The sequence below is a fragment of the Glycine max genome, chromosome 8, assembly GCF_000004515.6.
Source record: "Glycine max cultivar Williams 82 chromosome 8, Glycine_max_v4.0, whole genome shotgun sequence".
In the NCBI taxonomy this organism is placed as follows: Eukaryota; Viridiplantae; Streptophyta; class Magnoliopsida; order Fabales; family Fabaceae; genus Glycine; species Glycine max.
This window is the reverse complement of record NC_038244.2, coordinates 1,419,678-1,441,776: the sequence shown is the minus strand read 5'-3', so window position 1 is coordinate 1,441,776 and position 22,099 is coordinate 1,419,678. Positions and strand designations below refer to the sequence as shown.

General features: G+C 31.6%; 2 protein-coding genes across 3 annotated transcripts; both read right to left on the bottom strand.

Annotated features, from left to right (window-relative positions):
• Window positions 1-1,330: 1,330 nt before the first annotated feature.
• Window positions 1,331-7,994, bottom strand: LOC100819919 (monodehydroascorbate reductase, chloroplastic-like). 2 transcript variants are annotated; one of them, XM_006584564.3, is made up of 17 exons: window positions 7,809-7,994; window positions 7,568-7,709; window positions 7,369-7,468; window positions 7,176-7,253; window positions 6,847-6,918; window positions 6,474-6,592; window positions 6,307-6,391; window positions 5,717-5,806; window positions 5,057-5,158; window positions 4,813-4,902; window positions 4,569-4,649; window positions 4,214-4,285; window positions 2,670-2,764; window positions 2,487-2,575; window positions 2,320-2,382; window positions 2,097-2,137; window positions 1,338-1,701 (listed from the first exon to the last, which is right to left on the bottom strand). In XM_006584564.3, the coding sequence occupies exons 1-17, from the start codon at window positions 7,822-7,824 to the stop codon at window positions 1,570-1,572; spliced, it is 1,467 nt and encodes a 488-aa protein (XP_006584627.1). In that variant the 5' UTR covers window positions 7,825-7,994; the 3' UTR covers window positions 1,338-1,569. The 2 variants fall into 2 exon arrangements, with proteins under 2 accessions (NP_001241372.1, XP_006584627.1); NM_001254443.3 differs by lacking the exon at window positions 7,809-7,994 and having other exon boundaries at window positions 1,331-1,701; window positions 7,568-7,698.
• A 3,162-nt stretch (window positions 7,995-11,156) lies between these two features.
• On the bottom strand, window positions 11,157-12,817 carry LOC100814592 (protein ROH1). Its single transcript, XM_003532895.5, has one exon. It carries the CDS (start codon window positions 12,464-12,466, stop codon window positions 11,276-11,278), a length of 1,191 nt encoding a protein of 396 aa, XP_003532943.1. The 5' UTR covers window positions 12,467-12,817; the 3' UTR covers window positions 11,157-11,275.
• Window positions 12,818-22,099: the final 9,282 nt, after the last annotated feature.

Sequence of the window (22,099 nt, the reverse complement as noted above, 5' to 3'; positions counted from 1 at the left end):
AGAATATCTTGGCTAGTCATGAAATTTCGAAACTATTTTCTTTTATGGTAAAATTATTTCGTATATTTTCATATAATAGATCTGCAGTCAAAACTTATTAAAATTAATTAATGGTTTTCACTTTCATTTGTTGATATGATAAGTTTCATATTACACTATAATTGTAGTTAATGAAAGAATGTAATGTCACTTAAAATTTTGAAAGAGTAGTATTTCTTGGCATATGGTTTTAGACTTTAGTTAGTTTTGTATCTGTAAATATTTGTGATAGTTTATGATAACTCTTCATGTAATTGATGATTTCTTCTCTTTTCTTGACTAGCCTTTTTAAAGGAATTTGGAAAGTTGAAGATTGAGAATTGAAAAAACGTTTGAGTTGCCATGCTCAAGCTTATTGGGATACAATTGATTTTAACCTGTAGTGCCCATTGACACCCTCAGAAGAGCACGGCATAACAATAAAGGGTTGTTGCTTTTTGCACTTTCACTATTGCTATTTGTATATCCCATTGCATTATGGAAAGCCTTGTAATGCAAATAGGAAGGGCAGAAAGCAATAGTAGGAGTGCAGAAAATTTTACCCCGATAGAAACCCTTTTTTTTACTCAAATTTTCAATCCACCAAAATAAACCAAAAAACAATGGCCTTATTGTCCACTTACAGCACCGTTAAAGAGAGAAATTCATTGCAGCAGTTATCTACTGGCCAATTATACTCAACAACCGTACATATTTTTTTATCCGTAGGTAGACATGTATCAAGAAATTTACAACCCACATACTTTATTCAATAATTATACATTTGTTTGGGTCACGTCGCATGCTCAACGTTTGTTCGTGAAAAAATCTCTTTCATAACTTTTAGATTGAACGTACTAATAGGCATTTCCAAATATAGGCATAATGTTTAGATTAATGTTTGTCAATTTAAAGTTTTGAATGAACTTCATTTATTTTAAATTTCCATTTATTTTCAGTAAAAAAAACTTCCATTTATTTCCATTTCAAATTGAGTTCAAAGACAAAATTGAAGCAAAACTAAGTTTATAATCAAACTAAACTGGAAATTAAAAAAAAAAATTCCAGTTTTACTTTTTAAAATAGGCATTTAAGACCTTTGAACTAAAAGCCAAACATCAACCGAATTTTATTAGATCCTATATCCCAAAGTCAAAAAATTACAAGAGAAAATATGCCTTTTTAGGTCCAGGCTTGAAATTTTAAATGAGACAACTCTTTCTGCAGACAGAATTCCCTACAGGAGTCCCTTCAGAAGAAGGGTTGTAGGTAGTAAGTTAAGAACAAAAATCACATTGCTGGAAAATAAAAGTAACGTGTAAAGGCAAAGGCTATCTTAAATTATTGAGAAAATTCAAGGATACCTTATGGCACCAGATCAAATCCAAATTAGACATTCCAGTTAAAAACCATTACTAATGTCAGGTGACTGAGAATGTAATGAAAATTATTCTCTTAAGGAGCAATCCCTACTCAGATGATGACAGATAGTCACTGATAATCTGGCCGTAAGAGAAGATAAATTACAGAATGATGTTACCAAGATCGGTACTAGACAGCAGCTTCGCCTTGCAAGGATTCCCGAGCAATCTCTAGGGCCTCCTCCACTGATGTTGCATTTTGAAGTTTGGCTTTATCAATCAGAGGCTGACTTCTGGCAAGTTTAGGCAGGAGTTGAAATTCCTGAGTTAAAAAAACGAAAAACTAAGCATTAGGTTTTCTCTTTCCAAGAACCAGACGAGGGCAAAAGAAATAAGTAGGGTTATTTTCTTTTTTTAAGTTTCAATAATTAACAACAATATTAATTAACAATAACAAGTTAACATCTAGAATAAAAAAGAAAATGACTAATATTTTACATTAATGTTTCATTTTTATAAGATTTTTTTTTAAAAAAAATGTTCTACTAAACATTTGTCATTGACCCGTTGTAAACTGGTTTTCACCGATTTTACGGTTCTTTGACCAATTTTTCTCCAAGCCGGTGATTTAGTTGAAGCAGATACTTGACCAGTTTATTAGTGTTGGTTCAGCCTGGTTTTCAAAACACTAGTATGTTGAAAAGAAGGGGCAAGTACCTCAGGGCTCCCACTTTCAAGAAGAACTCCTTTCAGCTTACCTGTGCAGCATCAAGTAATAAAATTCTTAGTAACAGCAATTCAAAGATCAAACAAGCACATATATGCATTCAAAGATACACATAATGCATGCATGCAAGCATCATCCCATAAGCTCGCACAAAACCCACATATCTAAACAAAAGGAGGGAAACTTAAAAAAATAAAAATATAAATCCATTACCAGATTCAATCCAGAAGGTAGATATTTTAGGATCAAAATTTCCAATTTCAACTGTTTCTCCAACTGTCCAAAGAAAAATAAACGGTAAGAGCAATAGGAGAGAAATTAAAAAATTAAAAGAAAAGAAAAGGTAAGGCAATGCTATTTATTTTTTAACTAATACTTACCATTGTCTCCAAAGAACTGCCACCACACTTTTCTAGGGCTTCCTTCATATTCAAAAATCCTCGAGTAGAAGTATGGAAGATAATCATACCTGAAAATCATTAAGTAAATTCAGCTAAATCAGCGAGGCAGAAAAAAAAAATGAACTCCAAAGATAAATTGAAGGAACATATAATCCAATGTACGTGTGAGTTTGTGCACTGAGTAATGCTTTCACACAGTGCTGTGCAGAGCGACGGGCATGATCCACATGCTCCACTCGAGAGATACGATTATAAATCTGTCCAGTTTCCCAGAAACACAAATGACAAAAAATTAAGAAAATGTGTTTATAACTGATCCAATCCAATGCAAATCACAAAAACCAAACTAAAAAGCCTATAATAAAATAACCAAAGAGCAAATAAAGTGAAATAAATTTACTTTTTTTATTGGATTTCAAAAGTGATTTCCAAAACCAATCCAATCCCATACCAAGTCAAACTTGTATGTATATATGTAATTTTATTTACAAAATTATTATACTGCTCATATTTGTATAAATAGATATTTATGTAATTACTATAACAATTTATTTTTCTCAAAAGTTTTGTTAACAAAATCACATTTGATTATAATAATATTTCATAAGTTTATTAATTTAGTAGTTAGCTTGAAATTTGTATTTTTATCTCTCGAAATTATTATATTGTTGTCGTATCTCTTGCTCTTTTTTATTATATAACTTACATGCTTTATACTGAAGAATATGTTTTCATAAATAGAACTAAAAGACACAAAATATTAGATACGGAGTGACAAGTCTAAGTCTACAAGAGAAGTAATAAAAATTTGTTGCATGTATTTGATACAATCCCACATCGACTAGAGATATAATCTATGTAATCCTTATAAGACTTGGAAAGACCTTATCTTACAAGCTAATTTTTTGTGGTTGAGTTAGGCCTTAAGCCTAAATTCTAAGAATATTGTTAAATTTATGTATGAACATGTATTTATATTTTTAGAAAACTTATTATTTTAACTATTGATTTACAATTTGGACCATGTTGTGACCTACAGTGAGATATTTAATACTTTGAATAATTTTTTATTACATTTGATTAAATATTTGATTTTTTATTGACGTGTGTTGTCTCCAGAAAACAAAAACTAAAACCACATAACCAATCCAATGCAAATTGTAAAAGATTAGATTGGATTAGATATGGTATTCAAAATTGATCCAAACGGAACCATAATTTACTTCAATGATCAGATCAAGTGACTCTTTTTTTGCCTAAACATTTATCTAAACCATACAGTGAATGCTCCTAGAATGACATAACAAAAATCAACTCAAGCCGGTGAATCCCTGGTACTCCAAAATGGTCAACATACTGGTGTTAGACACCGATAACATCCCGATACGTATTCGGGGAGTATTGGAAATATTTTTATTTTCTTTAAAATAAAATAACAGATACATCTTGGATACGGCTAGGACACAGCTTAGGTTGGGGGGACACGGCTCAAGCTATATTGGGATACAGCTCCAATACAGCTTGAACCATTTTCTGAATTTTTTAATTTTAATATTTTAAATTGAAATTTTAAAATAAAAAAATGCTACTTCCCTCATATATATATATATATATATATAATTTTTAAAAATTGCCGTATCGCCGTATCTGTGTCGTATCCCGTATCTAAGCTTCACAGACTCAAGCAAAGGTAAATAATAGTGTACCTTCAAAGGGAAAGCTGCTACATCACCAACAGCAAAGATTCCGGGAGTGCTTGTCCGAAACTGACCATCAACCTGAAATACAAATTACTGATGCATTTAGACAAAGTTGTTCAACCTATTATTTTTGCCTCCCTCCAAATTTCATCCGCAAATGTGAGTATCTCTAACAAACAGAACATGGACTCCCAAAATTGATGATTAACATATGCTTCACGAAAAAGGGAAGAGACAGATGGCCATGCAAAACAGCGATTTCGTAAGACTCTTATCGTTGGTGATGTTAAAAAGAAAAATTACTCATGCAATTCCTCATCTTTAAAATTTTTGTCAAGTTATTGTTATTCATTGGCCTCACCTGTATACCACCAACCTCTGTATTCAGGCCCACCCTCTCAAAGGGAGTCACAGCAGGTTTTGCTCCAATGCCTATAATTACCTGTGAACCAGAGGAAAAAATAATTTTTGATTCCTTTATCCCTTTCCCTTCTTGTTTAACGTAGAGCTAAAATCTCCACGCTTTCTCTAACAACTCAATTATTTTTTTAACAAGAAATGACCTCCAGATATTCATATTGAAAAGTAAATAAAATATAATTTACCGTATCTGCCTCCACAAGAGATCCATCTCCAAGTTTCACAGCAGCTACATGTCCATTAGAACCAGCTTCCAAATTTTTTATGGAAGCACCCTGGTGAATTTAAGATTTAAAAGAAATAGAGAAAAGGGAGGAAAGTTTAGAGAATATAATAGTTGCACACAAACACAAAATCAAACAAACTGGTTACTACTTACTAGTTACAATAATGGGAAGAAAGAGAGAAGAACAGGGAAGGAGTAAATACCTTCAAGATTTTGACTCCATTCTTTTGATAGAGTTCTTCATATCTCCGGGCAAGAGAAGGAGTAAACAGTCTTTGCAAAAGGTGATCTTCTGGGAATATGATCTACTTTTTATGGTGATACATATTATTAGTGAGTCAGTAGGTCAAAAACATCACAAAAGGATAATTAATCTTAAAGGTAAAGATATGAGTTTAATGACAACATATGTCTGGATTCTCAAGGTATCCTTGCATATGTCTTAACTCCTATCAGTACTAGTCACAGTTGCTTATCCAGATTTGAACCATAAATTAGAAGAAATGAGGCTGAAAGCATGATAATAATCAGGCTCCTAGGTAGAGCAATGTGAACAGGCATAAACAGTAACGGAAGTCATTTGGTCATACCATGCCCTGATGTAACCTAGGCAATTCAACAAATTAAGTTACTAGGAAGACCTAAATGTCTCAATTATTATTATTATTTCACTATTCAACATATACAGTAAGATTTACTTAATGCAAGATTTATCAAAGCTTTATGCAGAGGGGACCAAAATGAAAATTTTCTGTTAGCATAGATGAACACCTTAACAACAGGTAATAATGGAGGTCAGAACAAGAACTTTGCATTTTGAACCAGAAACTAGATATTGAAAAGGATATAGGAAAAACACATACTGTTGTATCAAGTTTCCAACCAACAGCAGCAGCAGCAACCTCCATTCCTATATAACCACCTCCAACAACTACAACCTTTTTTGCTTTCTCCTGGAAATTAAAAACAAAAGAAACAAATCATAACCAGGAACAAAATGCATGTCTGATTATTATTTATTTTTTTGCTGTAAACATAATAATCAACATTTTTCAATAAAGTAATCATAGCAGCAAATATACAGAATTTGCAATTTTTCTCAAGCTGTGTGAAAGAATGCTTGAGAAAGATCATGACACGATAATATATATTAAAAGGGAAAACAATGTACATTATATTGAAAAAAGTATAATTTGAATAGCAATATATCAAATTATTTTGTGCCTTGGTGACTTGTTGGTCATGGGTTCGAATCCGGAAACAGTCTCTTTGCATATGCAAGGGTAAGGCTGCGTACAACATCCCTCCCCCATACCTTCGCATAGCGAAAAGCCTCTGGGCAATGGGGTACGAAGTTTTTATTGTAAGGACTGCAAGAGATTCTCCAACTCAAATGTAAAAATAAATCAAATTATTGAAAAAACAAGTCATGTTAGAGAGTAGAATGAATTACCAACGATAAAATTAGTGCATCGGCATCTCCAACATCCCGAATATAGTGAACACCAGGTAGGTTTCCCCCAATTTTCTCTGGAAACCTAACAGCAAGATAGTCAACAACTTAGATTTTCTGCACCACTTCTTATATAAACTAATAAACTAATGTAAACAAACTGATACCTTGATGCCGTACATCCTGTAGCAATAACAAGCGAACCATACTTCAGAAGTTTTCCAGAACTTGTTGTCAAAGTATGCTTTTCAATATCAATATCTTTTACTGGATCTTCATACAACATCTGGACAGGAAAACCAACAGCACGAAATTCAGCAACTTGATAGCATTAATGGATGAGAAGCAAAAGTACGTGAACTGTTTCCTGCCTCACACAGCTACATCAAATGAAGTTTTTATTATTCTATTTTGAGCAATCCTATGTCCACTATATCACCAGCACACTTAACAGTGTAACCAAAGCAATCTTGACAAATTTTCCACTCTCCCCTGATAAAATCAGATGCAAAATGATTCCAAGAGTGTAAAAGAGAGTACCTCTATCCCATTCTCTTTATACCACCCCGGAGTCTGCCTCTCTCCACCGGATCCAACACAAGTGTGAAAACCCTAAAAAAGGCAATATAACAAGTATCACTGACAAGATACAACAATACAGAACCGCTATGATAGCATAATAATATAATTTTTGGTTTTATCCTTTGATTAGAATTGGAATTTTACCTCAGTAACCTGTAATGACCTTTAATGCAACACAAACTAAACTACAATCCTGATCGGAGAACAACACTAAAAGCACCTAAAGAACTGCATCTTGATTTTGTTTAGTTTCAGAATATTTGAGGAAATGAGGAAAAAATTCTTACAGGAAGGCGTGCTGGTTTCTTATCCGGCGGGAACAAATACGCTTTCGTCAGAGCGGGACGCTCGTAAGGTGCATACGGCTGATTCATCGAATTGAATTGAAAATCATAAACAACAACAGGAAAAATAGATCACGTTCAATGTGTGTGTAAAGAAACAGAAATTGACACGGTGAAGCTAGAAAAAGTAGATCACCTCTTTGGTTACAATACAGAGACGACCATCAGCCATTCCATGCTCAACGAAAGTGCGCGCAGCATATCCCGCGGCATTTCCGCCGCCAACGATCACGTACCTGCGGAATCAGAAAAACGAAAATTAATTCAAAGTCGCGTAATAACTAACTAAAATTGAAAGCGAGAGAAAAACAGTGTCGAATGAGTAGAAGCTGTACTCGCGATTCTCATTGGCGAACGCGGCGTAACATCTTCTGAATTTGAATTTGATGGAAGAGGAAGAAGGAGGAGCTCGACTCAGAGAGAAACTGTGCTTCAGTGATAAGGAGTTGGATATTGCGGCCATTGTGAGTCTGCGAACTGTTGCGCACAATCATAAAATAGAAATCGGTTATGAAGGAAAATGACACTGTAATACAATCAATCAAATCGAATACTCTTGCACTACAAGTTGGGTACCTGAAGGGGAAGGCATGGATGCGTTTATAGGTAAAGTTTATTATAATAATGATGATAATTTAATTATTGAATGGAAAATGTTAAGGTGGCTCTAGAAGAGGTCGAAAGGGCATTACGTCTTCTGAATTTTAGAAATGTACTCGTCTAATGTGTTGCGTTTTCTCCATTGGAGGTCGTATCGCCCTGTTTCTTCTGCTACCTGATAATATGTCCTTCCTTTTCCCAACACACTAGTACGACGTCGTAGGGGACTTCCCCGTGTAAAGAGCAATCATGGTGTGCGAATAGCATCGCCCATTTTTGGTCCAAGCCCATTCACGAATTTGAAAATCACACCATCCAATATCACCAGGCCAGGCCGACGCAAAGAGTAAAGACGACTGTATTGTGCTGCATACTAATATACAATATTATCTCCCCTCTTGTTTAAAGATACATTTCACACACTCTTTCAATTAATAGAAAAAATTCTCTCTCAACTATCTTAAATTATTTTTCTTTGTCAAAGAGATCTAACTGAATTGGTTGAACAAGTACATGCATTATTAAAATTTCTCTGTATTTGATCCTCACAAATAAGAAAAAATAATTTTCTTTTAATTTTATTTACATACTTTATCTTCGTAACTATCTATCATTGGTCTTTACCAGAAAATCTCTAGATAGTTTTGTTCAATTTCATTAACACTTGGAAGAATGAAAAACTTAAAGAGTTTTCTTGGGAATGAATCTGAATATATGGTTTTTGTTTTAGATTAGGCCACAAGTGTTGTCAGAATAAAAAATGCCTAAAGTCCAATTTGTGTAGAGGCTACACTAACCCAAATGTTGAATAGCCTAGGCCACAAGTGTTGTCATGTTGATTGAAAGTCTATACCTAGACGCAAGACTTTTAAAATGTTTTTGTGTACAAGTGAATAATCATATCTTAGCTCAAAGTAAAGTTACCATGTCACTATATTAAAAGGGTAATATTGACCAAACAAATTAGATATATTAAAATTTAAAATAACATATATGTTTGTAAAGGCAACATGTTATATATATATATATATATATATATATATATATTAAGAACCAAACCCTGAGTTGTACTTCATAATTTGATAAAGGTATTTTGAAATCTAAAATTATTGTACAAAGTATTACTTTAATTAATGAGATAGCTTCAGATGATGAGGTATATGCCATATAAGAATGTAAATTTTAAAATGATCAATTTCTTCTTTATATTAAAATTTCGGTTTATGATTTATGCAAGTGATACGATGAGAAGTGGTCTTACTACCCACTTGGAGGAATGAATACTACAACCAATGATTGAAGAATTAGGAGTGTGGCTAGTTTTATTTTGTTGGAATGAAGACTACACCTAATGTTGGAATTTTATTATAGTTACATACATTTGACGTGATTAGTTGCTAACTAGTTGGATAAATATGATTGCTCTTTTCTTAAAAATCTTAACCTATCGAGAAAATAAATTATACTAATTAACAAAACTTTGAATTTAGATAACTTTTATCACTTATTTTCTTATTTACTCGAGATTACTTTAATTTTAATATTCTTTGATTTTTTCTTTTAATTAGTTATGCTTATATATTAATATAAAGATAATGATTTATTGAGTATTTGAATTTAAATTTTAACTCTGATAATTGATAATTCAGTTTATCGCTTATTTCCTCATTTACTCAAGATCACATTTGAATTTCAATAATGTGTTTTTTTTTTATATTTAAGTATAGGATAAATTGGACGGTATAAGAGAGAAAAAGTGGTTAAAACTTAAAAGTGAAGGTGATAATAAATGTGTTAATGAGTAATGGACAGAAATTTACTTCTCTTTTTTTATGAGGGGAATTTTAGTCTTACCATTTGGACTTTTTAATTTCATTTCATTTAATTTAATTTAAATAGGGCGACTACATATAACTAGAATGAAATAAATGTTTTTCTTAAAAAAGGAAAAACTCATTCGGTAAAACGAATTTCGTGTTCACACTTTACATGTTGAATTGTTGACGTGGTTAGCTGCTAGTAGGATACATAGGTTGCTCCTTTCTTTTTTGACAGTAGGTTGTTCCTTCCTTTAAAATCTTAATCTTTCGGGAAAAATATTATACTAATTAACACAACTTTTAATTTTATAAACTTTTATCACTTATTTTCTTATTTACTCGAGTACTTTAATTTCAATATAAAGATTTCACAAAAAAAAAAAAATATTTGTTGTTGAGAAATCAAGGATGCATGGTTCCATCCCTTGGCTCACTAGGAAAGACAATGAAGGAAGCGCAGTCTCAACATTATTCATTTTCAAGATTTTATATGTTGTTATTTTGTTAGGACTTATATATTTCAAGAAGTTTGAATGTTGTTTACATTTGTGGTTAAGAGACTTAAATTATATTTTAATTTCGTTAACTATTTTTTATTATCAAACGCGGTGGTATTAAGATTTCCCCCAACTAAAATTAGGTTACTTATTTAGAATCATAGCTTTAAATTTTGTTTTATAATTCTCAAATAATATATAAGAAATGTAGATTGAAATAACAATTCCAAGATTTAAAATATATACCATCATCACAGTAGTTACTTTACCTTAAGTAATAAAGGATTCATTAGTCATGTAATGGATATTCGTATTTTAGTGTTAAATATGTCACAACGAATTTTTCAAAAAGATAATAATAAAATAATTGTCAGACATAGACATCAGGTAATGTCTTGCACGTCTAAATAGCCGCCTTGCTGATATATATAAATAAAAGATGCAACTTGAACATCCTTAGTCGTGGGAATGTACATATATAGCACTACACCTTACCCTTTTTATTTAAGACCAGTGTATATTCTCACTCTACCTTGCAAATTTAATATAAGTTCTTAGTTCTTACCAGAAGCTCTAATAGTCTATACGCTCAAATATTTGTAGGTGGGGGCGCTAAGTCCGTATGAAGCAAGCAATATAAATAAATAAATAAAACAGATCCACTAAATCAAAACATAATAGTAAAAGAAAAGGACGTACGTAAAAATTATAATGGTTACAATAGTATGGGATAGTGTGTGAATGTATTAAAATAGAACGAAATACAACGTGTTAAAATGAATTTTATCCTATCTTATGTGCGTTTAAAAGAAGAATAGGACATTATATGAGATTAAAAAGTGATATTGTTTTTTTGTTTCGTTGTATGCTTAGTTTTACCTTGTTTGTTCATCATATGTTAACTAATTGAGGCTAAGTTGTTAAGTATTTGTAAATTATACAGTTAACGATAAATCTTTGCAAGTTTTTTTTTTTTTAAAATAAAATTTTGCTTGAGCACATGGTAATTAACGCATAAGTATATAGCCCTTAATTTTTGGGGGCAGTTTTTTTATTTAGAAAAGTAGATAAGGTGGCATGTAAAATGTGTGAAACCTAAAAGGATGATGATGTAGATTGTGGTTATTTACAGAGCGGGTGTAGTGGACTTGGCAGCTTGGTCCAAGGCAAGGAGAAACTCAGTCCTGCTCCTTACGACCCTGTGAAAGACCTCTCTAATCTGCTGCTGTAAAGGTTCCAAGCCTTCCTCCATTTTTTTACAAATGTCCCCCAATTCCTCGACGTGCTTCTTCACCTCATCCATACGCTCCGTTTCGGTTGGGAACTGAAACGAGTCTGCGAATTCAATCAGGGACTGACCCAGCTTGTCCATCCTCTGCATCTCCTCTAACAACCCAACGTTCCCTTTCTTCTCTTTCTTCTTCCACTCCTCCGCAATCTTCTCCTGCAGGCCGATCATGGGCTGGGCCCAGCCCAATTGCCTCGGCAGAGGAAAATGGGTCCCTAGCCCATTCCTTTCCTGGCAAGGAACCGCCGCAACCAGAGTCCACATCACGAACACCAACACGGTGCTCATCATGTACATGGGTTGCGCCAATCCCGAGGACTCCGCGCCACGTGGCGCCGTCAGATTCGACATCATCGCGTGGATTTGCTTCGCCGCGGACCAGTTCTTGGCCATGCTCCACGACAGCGACTTGTATTTAGTGGTGTTGGTGTTTCCGGCGCGGCGCCCGAAGGAGCGGGTGCGTTCGGTTCCCTTGGCGGCGGCGTTGCTGTCGTCGTTCAGCATGGCGGCTACGAGGGCGGAGAGCGCCTTCTTGGCGCGGCGGACCTGGCCGTCACCGAGGGGGGTTTGTTCGAGGGCCGCGACGGCGATCTCGGCGAGGCGCTGGAGGTTCTTGACGGCGTCGAGGCCGAGGGTGACGGCATTGCAGACGTCGAGGGACTTGACGCCGCGGTCGAGGAGATCCGGGAGGAGCTTGTCGAGCGGTGGCTTCGTGATCTGGGAAGGGTCGCGGCCCATTAAGACGACGGCTTTGAACTCGGCCTCGCAGCAGAGGAACTCGTCGAGGAGCCTGCGGAGCCACGCAATGGAGAGAAGCGCGTCGCCGGAGGAGGAGGAGGAGGAGGAGGAGGAGTCTTCGGAGGTGGAGGATAAGAGCTCCGAGAAGCGGTCTCCGATGTGCTTCTGGAAAAGCTCCAGGTCTTCCATCTCTTGGTCGTGGCTTCCGTCCATGGACATCACTTGGTTTCTGCGGATGCTTATTCGACCCAGGAATGAGCCTTGGTTGTTGTTCTCTGTTGTCGCAGGCATTTTTGGTGTTTTGGAAAAGATACGATGATGGCCAGAAAAAGAAATAAAAGGCCACAGTTTTGCAAGTTATTTATGCTTGCTAGTTTTAAGGTCAGGAATTGCCCCAGCCCAGACCGTTTCTCTTCTTTTTACTTTTTTTATTTCTTTTCTTTTTTTGGTCTACGCTGATTCGGTATTTTGCGATCCTTTTCCCACCTTGCCCCCTCCCTATGTCTCTTAATTACAACACTAGTACTGGACTCATTTATTACCCACCGTTTCATTTTACATTTCTGACTACAAACCATGATAATTAACACTCGGGCTATATTTGCCTCTGTGGCTCTATCATTCAAGTAAACAAAATATTTAAGTTATTCACTTGTGTAATAGATACATATATTATACATAGCCAAAGAAAGAGAGGATTGATATAATTTGACTCTATTAAATTTCATTTTTATTTTCTAACTTTTTTTATCGCCTATTGTCTTTTTCATCTGTCCTCCGTCGCAATCACTTTTTTGTTTAAATACTTAAAAACTGCTATTGTCTTTCACATATCCTTGTTATCAAAGATATCATACTGCCCCGAAAAAGAGACCTACATTGTTTATGAAGTGATGGGCATGCACTATTCTTAGTGAAGAACATTATTTATGAAAAGCAAGAAAGTACACGGTGGCTACGGCGGTGAGGAGGTGCAAAGCCTATGCTAGAGGAGGGAGATGAGACCCACGCACAGTGCGACCAAACACATGCAACAATATGTGATTTGTTTTTTTTTTCAATTATTTTTATATGATTTACTTAAATAATAAAAAATGGTACTATTAGTTGTATGTGTAAACGTGCTGACATAAAGTTATTTGATTGCAAATATAATTATCATAACCTTTAAAATAAAATAAAGAATTATAAAAGAAAACAACTATTAAAAATAAAAGTAAATTGTACTTGAATATTTTGTGTAAAAAGAAAACATAATGAAATTATCTTCAAAATGAAAGGTAAATATTTGTCTAAAAAGACGGGGGGAAATGTCATTATCTTCACAATTAAGATTATAAAGAGATAAAAATGAAAGAAATAACTAGTACTTAAATACCATGATGATCTCCGCAATTAGACCTCTAAATAGAAATAATTACCCTAATATAGAAATATCATAAATTTTAGAAATTTTAAAAAATTAGTTTGACCTAGATTGTGAACATAAATTTGTCCCTGTTGACATCATTATTTTTTCAATTCTGCTACATATATAATTTATTTTTTAATTTTAATCTTTTTTTTTTAACTTCGTCTAATGTAACAATGCACATCACCTTATAATTTTAAGAAACCGTATATGGTTAAAAATTCATTTAAATTTTCATAATCTTTTTTAGACCTTTAAATTTCTATAATCATTATGTATGTTTTCTTAGCAAAAAAAAAACTAAAACACACATAAAAGATTATGTTACGCTTTTTCAGAGAATATTTCTTGAAAAAAAAATATTATACTTCAAACAGGCTTTTAAGTTTCAATTTATCCATAAATTTTTTTATATTATCAACCAATCAAAATTATTTTTTATATGATTTTTAAAATAGTTACAATAAAAATTAACAAAACTTAACATAGAAAATAGTTTGTGATTAAATATGACTAAAAATCTTTAAATTTTCAGTGTATATACTATTAATTATAATGTTTGAATACAAATATTATACTGTAATAATATTTAAAACATTTGTGAGTTTGGAAGTTAAGGTAGTTTGGGTGGTTTGTGTTTCCTTGGTTTTGATGAATGACGCGCATTGTCTCCTCTCCTCTCTAACGGGGAGCTAAGTGGCCATATAACCGTTAATTGTGGCAAGAAAACTGAGTTATCCATATCACCAGTTTTACAATGATTCACTCTTGGCAACGTGGAGGAGGAGAAAGAATGCAACTCTACAATTTCTCTCACTCTCACCCACCTTTCTCTCAACAATCATTTTTTTAATCTGTCATGCCAAACAACTTTCCTTTTATGCATCAAGATTCAAGAGAGATTAAAAAGTTAAAAATAAAATATTTTTTAAAAGCTTCGATTACTTTATTATTTTGTTTTTTTCCTCACTATTCCTCTGCTATATATCAGCACCATAAGTTCATAACAGAACTTCACAGTTGAATAATAGCATAAGCAGCATCAAAGAGCCTTTTCGCCACCGAAACGCCACTGTAATACATGCTATACTTGACAATTCACATATCCACTTTTAAACTTTTTTCCCCACAAACACATGTTTCAGACACAACAGATCTTCATAGAACACCCCTTCACAATCTTTTACTTTGGTACTATTCCTCAAACATACCCCCCCCCCCCCCCGCCGCCTCGATAGCCTCTTTAATTTATCAACTAGGATTTTGATACTTATATACAAGCATTGTTAATATTTGTAGTGAAAAATTAGTATTTATTTCGCATTCAAAATATATAATAATAATAATAAATAGAGAAAAATAAATTTATATATCTATATGTGTGTTTTTTAACCAATAATAATTTTTTATAATAATGTGAAAATTTTAAGTTTATTTAAACTGAAACCAATCTTTATCATTAACTCTTTGATAATTGAAACTTTAAAGAACAAATTTTTATTTTTAGGTCTAAAACTAGGTTTAAACTTTATTAATTTGTGTTTGATACCTTTTACACCTAGGTACTTGCTTCTATGTATGATCTCAAAGAAATATGAATTTTTACTTTCAAAAAAATGAGAGATTATATTTAAAATAATTTCATATGTTTTTATCTTTATCTTTAAAAATAAAAACTATCTTATATCTTTTTATTTTAAGAAATTTTTTGATATAAAACAAAAATAAATACTTAATTACTAAATAATTATATGATTAATTACGATAACTAATCACGTAATCTAATTCTGATCTGTAATAATAAAGTGTTGTTCTTATTTATACCGTGCCCTAGAATTGTTCCAAGTGTTCGAAATACAACTCTGCGATTGAAGTTTTGTCTGTTGGGTGCATGCATACTTGTTGAAACTATGAGCAGAGAATCCCTTCTTTACTATGTTCATCAACTAAGGCTTATAACGGAGGTATGGTTTTGGTGCTTCCAATTTTTGTTATGCTAATGTAATGTTTCTCACTCATGTATTGCATTACCGATATGTATTCCTACAGAAATTGAGTTTCGAGGCACATTTATATAAGTGGTCTCATTTCTTATATAGTCGGCAATTTAGGGGATATTCTGTCTATGAAATAGCCAATTATTTGATTTAAATAATTTGTTATTTAAGAAATAAGAACTGAATATTTAATTATTATTTCCAAATACAGTTTGCTCTTTAGAAAACTCATTTATGAAATAACAAAAAAATCAATTGTAAATTTTAAAACAATCAATTATTTAAGTCAAACTAATCTATTTTTTTGCAAGATCAGAAATATAATGTATTCTCTAAATGACCATTGATGGATTATTTACCCTAAATAATTGATTATTACATCTATAAAAGCAGATACAAGAGCTTTTCTGCACCAAAAAGATACAAGAGTTTTTAGAAGTATTTTTAATGTAAAAAAACTTGGAATAAGAGAGAATTGGGTTCTGCCCAAATTTGACATCCACGATCGCAAAGTGAATAGGTCCACTTTTTTTTTTTGTCGTCAATACAAATGCATAAGAGTGTGAATAGGTCCACTTGAAATCGACCACATCTTAAATTGGACAATTGAGTTCCTGCCCAAACAAGAATAGATAATCGAGTTTGTCCAAAAACATTATGACAATTGGGCACGACGCTCCAGCGTGAAGTAATTGAGATGCAACCACATCCAGCTTGAAACTTTATTTGGGTTTTCTCTCTTTATTTTATCTTCTAAATTTAGATATTGTATCATGCGCGTTCGTAAGAAAATATATGTAAAAAGTATATTTTTTTTTACATTTATGTACAGAGAAAACTATACTTAACCCTCCAATTAATTATTGACACCCTCAATTTTTTTTTTAAACTTTGATATCAAAATCTTAACTCAACCTTCATAAATCACTCCCCATTAAATCAAACTTTGATATCTATTCTTTTCATCTCAAAATAAAATTCTTTTTCAATTCATTTACTTAAAACCTAGTCAAGTATAAAATGACAATTATAGTGACTCGTGAACAATAACAGTGATATAATTAATGATGTATAGTGATTAATAGTGACAAAAATGGTAATAACAATATAATAATAACATGGTTAAATAGGCGGTGGCACAACAGTGTTGATGTAGTAGCAAGTTTTTTAAGAGGTGAAAAAAGTAAATTACTTTGTTTTATAATTAAAGGTAAAATTATCTTCTTTTTTATATATAAAAATAAGAATCTATAATCATTGTTGATATTAACACTTTGCAACAATTTCAACTCAAATAAGAACACCACTCATGTTGCCCGGACCTGTGTGTGGACCACCAGACAACCTGTGACTTAAAAGTGGAATTGGGGGTGTATTGATGACTGTCATTTGGATAATTAATTAGAGATACAAGTTTATTGCCAGGTCCACTTAATCACTTATAACCACACAGACACAAACACTACAATCACATGTATTTCTTGAAAGGTGAAAAGTGGTTTTCCTTGAGATTTTTTTATAACTGGGGAATGAATTATTTATCATTTAATATAGCAATTAACTTTATCTCCAATACAATAATAAATAACATGTGATTTAGACAAATACAAGTGGTAATCGAGATCACCATGTTCAGAAGAAAAAAAATGTACATGTATTGGTTAATAAAGTTTAGCACAGACGAGCTAGCTTTTAAAACATGCTGATAAAAATTTAATTCTTCATATGAAAAAATAATTTGTTGAAAGAAATAAAACTCATTACTATTTTGATTCAACCTTGATTCTCATGTGTAACCAAACATCCTATAAAGCGGCCTGATATTGCGTTTCAGTGATACCTCCGTCGAAAGGCCCTATTAGTTATGGAGGTGAGATCATGTTGCTGTTACAATGACACTGCCTCTAAAAGCAATTCCATGCAATGAACTACCGTACTCTCCTTGATGGTAATATATTCATTTTACATATAATATTAATTAGTGAATTTGAAGATAGCTTCATTATGTTCAAAATGATTGGATAAGACAGTATGTTACTATGTGTGTCATATCTAGTAAAAAATTAATAATGTGAAGACAAAGTTTTGAGTTATATATAGAATTATGAATCATATATAAATATGGCCAAGTATCATAACATTATTTAAAAAATTATTTAACTTTTTCATAAAGTTTACATGACTTATGTGTTAATCTAGATTATTTGTGATGAAATATAATAGACAATAATTATTTTTCTCATCTTCACATAAACAAATTCTCATCAAATACATTTTGATCATATAGAGGTATATCAAGTGAGAGAGTTTTTATATTATTATAAGTAAATAAGACCGACTATTATCAACCACGGAATAAAATCATTAATCACAAAGTCATTTGACTTTTTTAAGTAGTCACTTAACTGTTAAATAATTTTAAATCCTAAAAAAGTAAGAGAATTTTGTAATATTTCTCCTTGAGAAAAAGAGAATTGTACTTTCACCACTTCATAGTGGAAATCTAATTTCATTAGACTAGGCCTTGCGTAAAAATCTGTGTGTACGTGTGTGCCACTAAATATGTTCCCTAAATATATATTAAACAATCATCAAAAGTTTTATAATTTAGTCAACAATCTATCTAGCTAGTCTTGATTTATTTTTAAATTTGAAAGAAGATAAATGTTAATAGAAGAAATTAAAACTCCAAAAAAAGTCTTAAACTATATCAAAATATTGGATTCGTACGTTACCAAAAATTGTTTAAATTTTATCTAATATAAAGAATATCACGATAATATACATGTGTGTGTGGATAACGAAGTGAGCAAGAAAAATATATAGTCTAATAAAATTACTCTTAAATAAATTGATACTAACTCTCTACATATATGTGCCGCGCTAATTTAGTATGCATTTCAAACGATTTATTTATTTATTTATTTATTTATTTAATATGTAAAATAATCTAGTTAAGTGAGAGTATTGAAGGTAGGAGGGGGAAGGAGCTGATTGATGCGAATGAACCACCACAATTGATGGGAGAGAAGAGAAAGTGACATTTGCTTGTATGAATAGCAAGCTAAAACTTTGATAGTAATATATAAATAATTTTTAAAAGAGACCTTTCTGAGGAAATGAAAAGGGTGAATGATTATAGTTAGCTTTAAGGAGGAGCAATGGAGTGGAATTTGGCCCTACCACTTGGATTTATGTCAAGTGATTAGCGCTGAAAAATAAACACACACTTCACAGCGCATTGTTAGTTAATTAAGTCATGGATCAAAATATGAAATGTCTATACCATTGGGAAGTGGCTATTGTACATTAGTACACATGCGTGGTCGTGTTTCCGTCTCCAATTCTTTCTCAACTAAAATCAATTAATTATATTGTAAAGTTAAAAATTATTTATTATATATCCATTGTAAAATTATTTGTAGGTGGATACTGCAAGCTTACAAAATTTCACACACACACACACACACACACATATATATATATATATATATATATATATATATATATATATATATATATATATATATATTATATGAAATATATTGGCAATCATTCCCAACCACTGGTTTCGTCCTTGAACTTTGGATGCATTCACATGGACTCTTTCTCTGCAAAGGAGGCTCTCTAGCCCCATTTTTTGAAAAATAACAAGAATAACGAAGTTAATCCATGAAAAATATGTCGGCGTTTCAGATAAAAGCAAGCGAAAGTTCAACGAGAAAACGGCTAAAGAAAACAAACCGAAAATATCAGATTGAAGCTCCATGTTTTGGGTAAGGGCAAAAAATTAGATTGTGAAGTACTGATGCATGAAATGGAAAAGAGAAAATGAATTTCCATATATATATGAAGTACGTACCCATGTTTGCCAGAGCTGCAGTTCTTGTCATATTCTTTTTTTTTTTTTTTCTTTTATGTTACAATTCTTGTCATATGCTGTTGGTGTTGGATAAGCATTACTTCTCTTTCACCCATGAGTTTTTAGCATAATTAATTTTATATACTTATACGTATTTTTAATTTAAAATTTATTATTACAATATTAATCAAATAAATATTATTTAAATGAAATTTAATTATATTTTTATTCTTTTAAATATTACAATTTTCTTTTTAGATTTCTCATTTTCTAAAAGTTGTAACTTAATATTTGCACGTAAACTTTTTATTTTTTCATATAATATGATTAAAAATAATCTAACAGAAGAATACACACATGCATATGTATATTTTTGTTAGATTATTTATATTAATGTTATTTAATATAAAAATAAGTGTGTATATATATTTTTAATTTAAAATGTATCCTAATTTTAATGTAGGATATGTTCTGCAAGTATTTTAAGTTTTTAACTTATAATTAAGTTTGTTTGATTAGCTTATAAATTGATTTGATATAAATAGACTTATTTTATATATGAGCTTATCTTAATAGTTGTTAACTTATTTCAGACGTTATTTCAGCTAATGATTTAATTTATAATCTACAAATTTTTTAGAGAATTTTTTTTATACCCTGTCACTTTTATGTCATTTTAGTTACATTAATTTATGAAAAAAAAAAGAGTTATGTAGTGTAAAAAAATTTACATAATAATCCAATCATAATATATCTTGTATGATAAGTTTGTTTACTTTTAAAATAATTCAAATAATAATCTGTAATTGGATAATAATATAAAATTATTTTATATTGTTAGTATATAAATATTAAACTTTTAATTTATTAGTTAATTTATAATTAATTGATCTCATCAAACATGTTCAATTTAATCGATTAGTTTATAAGTTTTAGCTTTTAGTTTCTAACTTATATATACACATTTTCAGCTGACTTATATGCTAGTTTTTTTTTTTCCCATCAAATAAGTTAGTTTGCGAAACGTACTCATTAAACAATTTGAAAATAAATACATTTTTATTTACTTACCTTAAAACAAGTTCACTTTAAATATTGAAACTTCTTCCATGGGTATACTTTCTAAACGCGCGGCTATATCCTTTTTTGGCAAATCAGCAGTTAAAAATATGTTTAATCCCCCCTCAAAAAAAAAAAAACGTGTTAATCATATGTTTAACGTGATCAATCGTCAAATTAAATAAATGAGTGAAGTCTAGGAAACAGGGGTAGTTATCTTTTATTTTTTTCAACTGCCTTACAGATAAACTTTAACTCGTGGTTGTCGGAAAGGAGGTAACTAAAATTAAAATCAGTTATGCAAACACCAACAACTAAACTCATTCCGGAGTATATCGCAAGCTTTTTTTTAAAAAAAAAATATTACTAACCTAAACTTAGTTCATGTGATTAAGATGAATTAAAATATAAGTAAGCATTACTGCTTAAATCCTACTGATTAATAAAGATGGATTTCTCAAAGTTTAATATTTATATTAATATTTGAGTCACATAATTTCAAACAAAAGTTTTAATTTAACTCAAATTGAATGAAACGCAAATTTTAATTACAATAAAAATGTGGAAAAAATATAAAATGAGCATGTAATTTGTCTAGCTATTTAATTTAATTTTTGATGAAGTAATTAATATATTTTCCATGAATTAAAAATTAAAAATCATAAACTATAATTATTTTTATAGACAACACAAGTATCCTACATTGAAAATAGTTTGCTCAAACTTGAAATTACTAGTTAACCTAAAATGAATTTGTGATCATCTACTTGTTTGGTGATAATTGTAATTTACTCCTAAGTATAATGCCCATTAATTAAGTTCTTTTTATTTTTACCAGTTCTTTGTGTTTCATATTAAAATTAAGGGAAAGAGAGAAACGCCTGACACATCCTTTATGAGTAAAATACAGGTGATGAGTTACTTTTGTACACCATTTCTATTTTTCACATTTTTTTTTTCAATAATAGGGATTCTGTTAGCTAATTATTCAATCTATGAAGACTTGGTGGGAAAAATTGATATGCAAAACATAGGAGACTTTACTAAAGCTCTTTCTGAAAAAAAAAGGGTAAAGAAAATAAACCCCTTCAACTTATTGCTTTGCAGTATTTTATATCGACGACCATATGTAATATTCCGAAGTTATTCCTGGTTCTTGTGCTGCTGTACTAAATACTTATTACGATCGAGGACAAATTTCTATTATATACGTATACATTATTTTTCCGCGTTGTGATGTAAATGAAACTATAGTGATTAAGTTTGGTGATAATGTCCAAATAATCCTCCCCGTCATTTTCACAGAGAGAATATTCCACTTGCTCTCTTGTTATCATGAGGATGCTGTATAGTTGCAGCAGACAGGGAGAAGGAGGTGCACGAACAACCGGCAATAATTAATTTTGCTCTTTCTTTTATACCCTTGTTCATATCTTTTAGTTATAGTGGTATATGATGAGGTTTGGTTACGTAATTCCACTCACATGTACGTAGAAATTGGTTACACACTAATCAATAGCTAGCTAGCTAGCAATAGAGTTAAGTTGATGGAATGTCATTGTAGGGTTAGATGGAGAGATCTGGGAACGTCATTG

Bases quoted from the DNA above. Each gene is read 5' to 3' on its own strand.
- LOC100819919 (XM_006584564.3), bottom strand. The intron at 4,286-4,568 runs GTGAGGCCAATG...TTTGTATTTCAG, and splicing joins CAGAGGTTGGTGGTATACAG to GTTGATGGTCAGTTTCGGAC. The intron at 2,138-2,319 runs GTAATGGATTTA...GATGCTGCACAG, and splicing joins TACCTTCTGGATTGAATCTG to GTAAGCTGAAAGGAGTTCTT.
- LOC100814592 (XM_003532895.5), bottom strand. From the start codon at position 12,466: ATGCCTGCGACAACAGAGAACAACAACCAAGGCTCATTCCTGGGTCGA.